General features: G+C 47.5%; 1 protein-coding gene across 1 annotated transcript; it reads right to left on the bottom strand.

Moving 5' to 3' along the window:
* Window positions 1-1,619: 1,619 nt before the first annotated feature.
* Window positions 1,620-3,293, bottom strand: LOC133785493 (uncharacterized). The gene has a single exon (XM_062224722.1). The coding sequence runs from the start codon at window positions 3,291-3,293 to the stop codon at window positions 1,620-1,622; it is 1,674 nt and encodes a 557-aa protein (XP_062080706.1).
* Window positions 3,294-9,982: the final 6,689 nt, after the last annotated feature.

The following is a 9,982-nucleotide window of genomic DNA, read 5'->3' as shown; positions in this document are numbered from 1 at the left end:
TGATAAGAGGCTTCATAGACCCTTTAGGCCTCTATGTGTGAGATATAATAAGAACCTGTATAGATGGTCGGAGAGAATGCCCAGTTAAGTGTTGAGTTAGTTACACGACATAATTTAGGGGTGATTGGATGGTTCTGATGACATTTCTATTGCAGGTGAACATCGTGATTGGGTAAATGTGCCATTTCTGAGGCGGATCTTTGATAAGCCGCAGTGGCTGTACTCAAAGTGGGCGTTCAATGAATTAGTGAGAAGTGGAATCCTGTATTACATAGTGTGTTAGCGATATGTGTTAGTTCATCCGAAGCTAGAGAGTGCGATGGCAGAGTATACGCGTCGTATCGAATGAGATTAGATATTCACAGGAGATGTGTGCAATGAGTAACGTTATTTGTGTCTCAAACAAAAATATTGGATAATGATGTAAATAACTGTAAAGTGATATGTAACATAACATACTTTATTAATAAAGCTAATCTTTCGATAAGTTGTTGCATTACAAAACTTATGTTCATTATTCTTGTGACCGCTGAGAGAGTCGGGTGTGTTGCCCTTATATGTTTTGAGAGAATCGGGTATGTTTCCCTCTTATTAGAACTAAGTCATCCCCTTGGGTGTGTAAAAGAGCAAGTTAGATTCTTTACCATTTGCGAGAAGGGGCAACGTGGCTAAGCTCGGACGTAGAACACAACATGCAGGGCTGGGCACCGAGGTAGAGCTGAGGGTGGCAGAGCCTGGGATCAGGCGTTTTTCCATTGGACCCATACCGTGGTTTATTTGGTACCTTTTGCTGGGGTAGGTTATCGAACCCAATAGAGGCACCTGACATGTAGGATGTGGGTGTGAGTGTTGGAAAAGTTCCTCCCAGCCTTGGAATTCCAAACCAGTTACTTCGTAATTGAGGCGGAACCGAAGTGGGGTGCCCGATGCTTTTGTGGCAGTAGTCAGGGCAAATTAGACTGCATGACGGGGTTCCTTTGTTTGCTGGACCCGACGGGGCTCCTCTGTGGCGACAACAAAGTAAGAGGATAGGGTAGATGGTGAAAATTACCCTGGTCGGTCAGCCAAACTCGCGTAGTCAGGCCAGATTAGACTGGGAAATGGTTGGCCTTAGTTCCCTGTTAGTTTAGTCAGATCATATTCGAATGCGTTTAGAAGAGTAATGTGTGCCTTGATGATGGACATATTGTGCGAATGCCATGGGTTGAGAGATTTATAGTGGAAGGGTTTGCTAGGTGAAACCATAAATTTTTGTTTGCAAGTGGAGTGGCAGAGGCACCATGCCTTTGTATGTATTTTGTGTGTTTGAAGTGACCGTCTTAAGGCCATATTTATTGTGGAGGTGGTAGGTAGAGCTTAGTGCACGTGAATAATGTTGTTTCTCATATGGGGAGGTAAGGGTATATTAAAATATGCATGTAATAGTAGCTCTTAGTGCAGAGCAAATAAAGCGATAATTGTCACATGTGTGTTCTATTTATGGTACGTCAGGAAAGATTCCTCATGCAGAATTGTATCAGCAAAAGTTGACTATGTAAAATATCTTAGAGTAATGTAAGAAAGGAAATTTGTTTTATTACTTTTGAATTGTAGAGTACACACAACTATTAACAATAATATTATTTCAGGGACATTGAATTCCAAGTACGTGGTGCATTTTTGCCACTGTGTATATTTTTGAGAGTGTAAGACCCTCGCCCTAGTGCTTTTGTTACTTCGAAGGGTCTGTCCCAATTTGGCTCCAGCTTCTTTGAATTGCCAGTGGATTTACACAGGACCCAATCTCCTTTATTAAACGTTCGTGAGTTGACCCACTTATTGTAATAACGTTCTACTGCCTTTTGATATTTCTCGTGTCTTATCTGTGCTATTGTGCGTAACTCATCCAAGAAGTTGAGGTTGTGTGTTAGCTGTACGTTGTTCGCAGTCAGATCAGACGCGATTTCCATCCAAAGTGTAGGCAGGCCCACCTCTGTAGGGATGATTGCTTCTGTTCCATACACCATGGCGTAAGGCGACTCACCTGTAGAGGTTCTTTTCGTCATTCTGTATGCCCATAGTACCTTTGGTAACTCGTCTACCCATGTGCCTTTTTTATCTTCCAAGTTTTTCTTGATGTTGGCAAAAATGAGTTTGTTAGAAACCTCTGCTTGGGTGTTGCCTTGGGGATAGGTGATAGAAGCAAAACTTAACTTTATTTTGTAGGTGTCGCACAGTTCTTGTAATTTGGCATTTTGGAATGGGGTTCCGCTATCTACGACTATTTCCCATGGGATCCCAAATTGACAGATGATGTGTTTCCATATGAAGCTCATGGTGTTCGTTTTGCTGACTGTGACGTAGGCCTCTAATACGACCCATTTAGTGAAGTAATCAGTAGCTAACAAGGCGTACTGTTTTCCTCCAGTGGCTCTGGGAAATTCTCCAACCACCTCCATCCCCCACTTTGCAAAGGGCCAAGGGGAGATAGTGGAATGTAGGATTTGAGCGGGTTGATGGATGGTAGGTGCAAATCGCTTGCATCTGTCACATTTCCTTGCATAGTCACGTGCTTCTGTCATCATGTATGGCCAGTAATATCCTGTTGTGAGTTCTTTGTGTGCCAAGCTCCATCCCCCTGTGTGGTTCCCACATGCTCCTTCGTGGCTCTCCTCTAATAATTTTTTAGCTTCTGAGGGACATAAGCATCGAAGATAGGGGCCGTTAAAGGATCTTTGGTACAACGTTCCATGGATAATGGAGTAGCATTGGGCTTTAAGGCGTAGAAGCTTGGCGTCTTTTGCATTGGGTGGTAGTTCAGACTTAGTCAGGTAGCGGATAATTAGATCCATCCAACATTCTGGTTCTGGCGAGATGGAAAAAATTGTCATAGCTTCTGGTGTATGACTTGTAGAAATCACTGGGTGTCGAGAACATTCTCCCACAGAGGCTTGCTTTGCGAGGGCATCGGCCCTCTGATTCAGTTCCCTTGGTATTTGTACGAGCTCAAATTGTTGGAATTGTGACTTTAATGCATATACTTTTTCCAACAGGTTGGTCAGATGGGGTGCCTTGGTGTCGAAGTTGCCGGCCACCTGCTCTATCATTAGCTTCGAATCCCCTCTAACTCTCAGTCGCCTGATGCCCATGCTTCGTGCCAATTCTAGACCAAAGATCAGAGCTTCATATTCGACTTCATTATTTGTGGCGTGTTGCTCCAACCGTATGGCCTCCTCAACTTGTAATCCAGAGGGTGCCTCCAATACGATGTCGATCCCAGCTCCTTGGGAATTAGAGGCTCCATCTGTGTGCATTGTCCACATCCATTCTTCTTCGGAGTTCAGTAGTTCAGGTGCGGTCTCAGGTGTGAAAGATTGTATCTCGACCAAAAAATAAGCTAATACTTGGCCTTTCTTTCCTTTTCATGGTGAGAACAGTATATCATATGTTTCGAGGTCAATTTCCCATTTGGACATTCTGCCTGAGAGGTCGGGCTTGTTCAAGATCTATTTTAACGGGTAGTCCGTGTACATGATAATGGTGTGGCCTTCAAAATACTGTCGAAGTTTCTTCTTTGCTGTGATTAATGCAAGGACCAATTTTTCCATTATGTTGTAGCGTGTTTCGGCGTCTAGCAGCTGTGGATACCAAAAATCCACCAAGAAAAAAATCTTTTGTCCCTACACGGAACACATGGTTAAAGGTCACTTAGTCATATTGTCGGGCTTGTGCCAATAGTTCTCACGAGACCACGTTCTGGCCAAAAATCTCAAAGCCCCGTAGGCCGCTGCCATTCTGGAGACTAAGTCACCTTACGCCCAAGTGCCACCATGTTGCACCTCCGCGAGACCCGCGTGCCCAACGAGACCATCCTGCCTTATATTCAGCCAAGGGGCCCTGCATGCTGATGCCTAGGCTAGGAGGGCCTCGCGCACCTAGTGCCTCGGTCAGGAGGGCCTCGCGCCAGCGTCTCGTGCACTTGGAGCCTCGGTGCCAGCATCTCGCGTGCCTGGTGCCTCGGCCAGGAGGGCCTCGCGCCAGCGTCTCACGCACCTTGAGCCTCGGTGCCAGCATCTCGCGTGCCTGGTGCCTCGGCCAGGAGGACCTCACGCCAGTGTCTCGCACGCCTGGTGCCTCAGCCAGGAGGGCCTTGCGCCAGCGTCTCGCGCGCCTGGGGGCCTCGGCCAGGAGGGCCTTGCACCAGCATCTCGTACGCCTGGATCCTCGGCCAGGAGGGCCTTGCGCCAATGCCTCACGCGCCCAGGCTTATGTCGCATGCCTAGTGCCTCAGCCAGGAGGGCCTCACGCCAGCATGTCGCGCCCAACAGGTGCGCCCCGTGAGGTCATCATCAAACACGCTTCGCGCCAAGTGAGGCACTCTTTGCATAGCCTCGCATAGGGAGGCCATGTGTATCGCGCCAAGGGCCCAAGAGCCCCGTCTCATGCCAATGCACCAAGAGCCTCGCGGCATGGATCTCGTGCCTCACCTCACCTCGCGCACCAGCCGCGCCCTTAGGGGACTTGCAAAAGATGACCTCACCATAGCCTCGTGCCTAAGACCCTACGAGAGGGCTTCGCACCCAAGCTCACCCGCGGGTTGGCCTCATGCTTGGGCACCCCACGAGACCTCTCACACCTTACCCCTTTAATCCAACCAGCAAAGTTTACCTCCCATATGTATCCTTTTCCGTCAATAAGCAATCTTATGCTTAAATAGACATAAAGGGGCTAGATCAACATGCACACCTTCAGAAGGTGAAAATGCCCACTAGGTGCAGGGAACACGCACGAGTATAGAATGTACCTACAAACCTGGAGGAGTCAGAGTATGGATACGGTGTCCCCTCCATACAGGTAATGGCAGTACAAGAATGGTACATGGTAAGGACTCCCTCAGCACGCTTGGGAGGTCTGTATCCGACAAGTAGTGGAGGCATAATGTGATACCAAGGCAGGAGTACTTTTGCAGACCCCTGACACGTACTAGAGCAGACCGCCACTCTTCCAACACCACTTCCACCTGTGCTGCTACCCTGACTGTGCAGTCATGCACTATTTTGTCCCAAGGGACCACCATGTACAAGGGGCCATTAGAGCCCAACTATAAATAGACCTTGACCCCTCAGAGTAAGGGGTTGGAAAATTCATTGTACACACAAGCTATTAAGCAATATACGAAGGCTCACTCCATTGTTGATCTGTGTTTATCTTTCCATAAGTTCATTCTAAGTTCTTATCTAAATATCTCCATACTTACCTTTGAGTTTTTCGATCTAATTTCGTTGACAAGATTTCACCGTCAACAGTTTGGCGCCGTTTGTGGGAAGAACAAGCATCAAGCCAATGTTCTTTCATCACTTCCAACAAAGAAAGATGCTAAGATGTTCAAAACGCCTAGGGCAAGTACAAGATGATGAGGTTCGCCGGGACGGAGTAGAGCAGAGGGCTTCCAAGAAAGACCCCACTCCGCCTATGCATGGAGGTAGACTGGAAGAACCTCTTCCCCCAAGGGAGGAGAAGGAAGCATTGTCCCCGGCTATCTGGCCCGATGGAGGTCATTCAGAGCCACCAGTGCGCCCACTCCACAGGTCCCCGATGACACCATGCTCAGGCCACCAAGACCCAGGTCCATCGATGCACGGGCCAGGCAAGGGTCCTAGGGTGCACTTGGTAAGTTACAACTCAAGAACTCGTTTCTACAAGGATGAGATTCAAGAGTTACATAAAAAGACTCGAAGGCTAGAAACCACGATAGAGAGCATGCAAGAGGTCTTAAAGAATCTACTGCGAGGAAAGTCGAGCATACCCCTTCCTAAGAATAGAGAGAAGGAGCGTGAAAAAGGGGAAAACGCTGCTCCCGTAGACGATGGGAGAACCCGACTTTCCACCAGTAAAACTCCCCAAACAAAGTACCACGAGGGATCTAGACCGACAAAATGCCCCCAGGAGCAAAGGCGGAGGGAAGACAATGGCCGTAGGAACGAAGCAGAAGTCACCTCAAAGAAGGCGCCCCTTGGCCTAAGAGAAAAGCTCCATGGGAAGAGGTCAGAAGTAAGAAATGCACCCCCCATGGTTCCCCTGAGGAGCACAACCAGGGCAAGGGATCAATCTAAGAACCCGCAAGACTCCTTAGGCAAAAAGAAGAGGGAACTAGACATCAAAGTGCAGAACCCTTAAGGCGAGATTATCACCGCACTTGGGGGGCACCGAGAAGAGGAAGACTTTGACCATGAATCACCCTTCACAAGGGAGATCCAGGCTGAGCGAATCCCCGCCAACCTCAGAGAGCCTCGCGTGACTCCATACGAGGGTACTACGGACCCAAAGTATCACTTAGACTACTTCAATAACTTTATGAGGTTAAGAGGGGTCAACAGCAGAGCAAAATGCCATTTCTTTGTTGTTATGCTTAAAGGTGTTGCATACAAGTGGTTCAAGAGGTTAAGGCCGAGAACAATCAAATCATGACAGCAATTCTCTAGCGAATTTCTTCAGCAGCACCATGCGGTCTGTGATTACGTTAAGCCAATTACCAGCCTAGCTAACATAAAGCAAGGCAAAAATGAAAGTCTAAAAAACTATATCCATAGGTTCAATATGGAAGCAACAAAGGTGGGAAGTTTAACTAAAGCGGAGCTCAAGATGGCTATTACAGCCGGAGTTCGTCCAGGAAGCAAGTTATGGGGAAGCATGCTCAAAAGAGAAATTTCAAATTTCGATGACTTCTTCAAAAGAGCACAGAAGTACATACGTGTGGAAGAGGGTCATAAGAACTCGTATGTTGAAGAAAGCGAACCTTCCTCCAGCCGCCCTACTGCCAGTACGTCTGAAGATTCCATATACAAGGGGATGTCGGGCTAGAAGGATCGCTGACCAAGTTTGAGATTGAACAAAGAACATCTAGCCATGAAAGTCCCAACCTGAGGGGAGATCACCTCAAAAATTGTAGAAAGGGACTCAAAAGTAGACGCCTGCAAAAAGGGTCTCAAAAGTAGACGCCTGCAAAAAGGGTCTCAAAAGTAGACGCCTGTAAAAAGAGTCTCAAAGTAGACGCTTGCAAAAAGGGTCACAAAGTAGACGCTTCCAAAAAGGGTCTCAAAGAAGACGCTTGCAAAAAGGGTCTCAAAGAAGACGCTTGCAAAAATAGTACTATGCCTAATGACGAGAAGGACACTTCTTGCAAGAAATAATAAGCGCGCGCAAAAATATATAAAAGGATAACTAAAACCCAAGGGGTCAATATATCCTTCTAGATACAATCAAGGTGCACCAAAGAGAGACCTATCGAACCCCCTTTCGTGTGGGCTCCAAAGGACCTCAAGCATGATAAATAAAAAAAAATAATAATAAAAAAAGAGAGAGAGAAGAGTCTACAAGAATACCTAAAGGCCTCCCTATAGAGTGGGGGACAAGTGTGGATACCAAAAATCCACCAAGAAAAAAATCTCTAGTCCCTACACGGAACACATGGATAAAGGTCACTTAGTCATATTGTCGAGCTTGTGCCAATAGTTCTCACAAGACCACGTTCTGGCCAAAACTCTCAAAGCCCCGTAGGTCGCTGCCTTTCTGGAGACTATGTCACCTTACGTCCAAGTGCCACCATGTTGCACCTCCGAGTGCCCAACGGGACCATCCTGCCTTATATTCAGCCAAGGAGCCCTGCATGCTGATGCCTGGGCTAGGAGGGCCTCACGCACCTGGTGCCTCAGCCAGGAGGGCCTCACGCGCCTGGTGCCTCGGCCAGGAGGGCCTCGCGCCAGCATGTCGCGCCCAGCAGGTGTGCCCCATGAGGTCATCATCAAACACGCCTCGCGCCAAGTGAGGCACTCTTTGATAGCCTCGCATAGCGAGGCCATGTGTCTCGCGCCAAGGACCCAAGAGCCCCGTCTCGAAGAGCCTCGCCGCATGGGTCTCGCGCCTCACCTCGCCTCACACACCAGCCGCACCCTTAGAGGCCTCGCAAAAGATGACCTCACCATAGCCTCATGCCTAAGACCCTGCGAGAGGGCTTCACACCCAAGCTCACCCGCGGGTTGGCCTCATGCTTGGGCACCTCGCGAGACCTCTCACACCTTACCCCTTTAATCCAACCAGCAAAGTTTACCTCTCATATGTATCCTTTCCCATCAATAAGCAATCTAATGCTTAGATAGACATAAAGGGGCTAGATCAACATGCACACCTTCAGAAGGTGAAAACACCCACTAGGTGCAGGGAACACGCACGAGTATGAAATGTACCTACAAACCTGGAGGAGTCAGAGTACGGATACGGTGTCCCCTCCATACAGGTAGTGGCAGTACAAGAATGGTACATGGTAAGGACTCCCTCAGCACACTTGTGAGGTCCGTATCCGAAAAGTAGTGGAGGCATAATGTGATACCAAGGCAGGAGTACTTTTGCAGACCCCTGACACGTACTAGAGCAGCCCACAACTCTTCCAACACCACTACCACCTGTGCTGCTACCCTGACAGTTCACTCATGCACTATTTTGTCCCAAGGGACCACCATGTACAAGGGGCCATTAGAGCCCAACTATAAATAGACCTTGACCCCTCAGAGTAAGGGGTTGGAAAATTCATTGTACACACAAGCTATTAAGCAATATACGAAGGCTCACTCCATTGTTGATATGTGTTTGTCTTTCCATAAGTTCATTCTAAGTTCTTATCTAAATATCTCCATACTTACCTTTGAGTTTTCCGATCTAATTTCATTGACGAGATTTCACCGTCAACAGCAGCATCTTACTACGGTAGAACACTGGCTTTTGCTGGCCTTCATCTTCTCGAAAGAGTACAAAACTCACGGCAAAGTGGGAAACAGATAGGTACAAGAAAAGGTCTTCGTTGGGGATGGGTGAGCTTAATATGGGGGGAGTGCTCAGATAGGCTTTTAATTCCTCGAAAGCTTTATTTTTCTCTACCCCCCAAGTGGTGTTGGGGGACTTCTTGATGCATTGGAAGAAAGGCTGGCAATGATCGAACATGCGTGATATGAATCTGCTCAGGGCTATGACTTTGCCTGTCAGAGCTTGGATATCCTGAATGGTTCTAGGCTCCTTGACTTCTGATAGTGAGGTAATCTAGGTCGGATTGGCCTCGATGCCCCATTGGCTGACCACATACCCTAAGAACTGGCCGGAGGATACCCCAAAAACACATTTGGCTGGGTTCAACTTCATTTGATATGTGTCGAGTATGTTGAAGCATTCTATTAGGTCTTCCACATGCGTGATACCCCACCGAGATTTGATCACCATGTCGTCAATATATACTTCCATGTTCTTGCCGATCAATGAGGAAAAAAGCTTCTGCATCAGCCTCTAATATGTTGCTCCTGCATTTTTCAGGCCAAAGGGCATGACTTTGTAGCAGTAGGCCACATTCTGTTGTGAAAGCCATGTGGATTGAGTCTTCTACTTACATCGGGATCTGATTGTATCCTGAGTAGGCATCCAGAAGCTCATTCTTTCGTACCCCGTCGTGGCATCTATCATCTGATCAATTTTTGGAAGAGGGTAGCTATCTTTAGGACGCACTTTGTTCAAGTTGGTGTAGTCTATGCACACTCGTCTTTTCCCGTTTTTCTTTGGGACCACTACAAGGTTGGCTAGCCAACTAGGATATAGGCATTCTTCGATTGTACCTATGCTCAGCAGCCGTTGTACCTCTTCTTGTATGGCATGGTTGACTTCTGGAGCAAACCTCCTCTGCCTCTGCTTGACGGGCAGGAAGCTGTTTGATATGTTGAGGCTATGACTCATGAAAGAAGGATCTATTCCCGGTATATCATGCGGGGACCAGGTGAAGTCCCGACTCTGGTTTTCAGGATTTGGATTAGGGTCTGCTTTTCTATTTCGGGCAGCCGGGCACTTGCCAGCAATGTTTTGGATGGATCATTATCTTCTATTCATATTTCTTCTAGGTCTTCGAGAGTAGTTTGGGGCTTATCGTGATCTTCTTCTGCATCTAAGCCTCTGAGATATGCTGGTAAGC

Source organism: Humulus lupulus, chromosome 6 (genome assembly GCF_963169125.1).
Source record: "Humulus lupulus chromosome 6, drHumLupu1.1, whole genome shotgun sequence".
NCBI lineage: Eukaryota > Viridiplantae > Streptophyta > Magnoliopsida > Rosales > Cannabaceae > Humulus > Humulus lupulus.
Note: the sequence above shows the minus strand (reverse complement) of the source record. Positions and strands in the feature narration are given on the sequence as shown.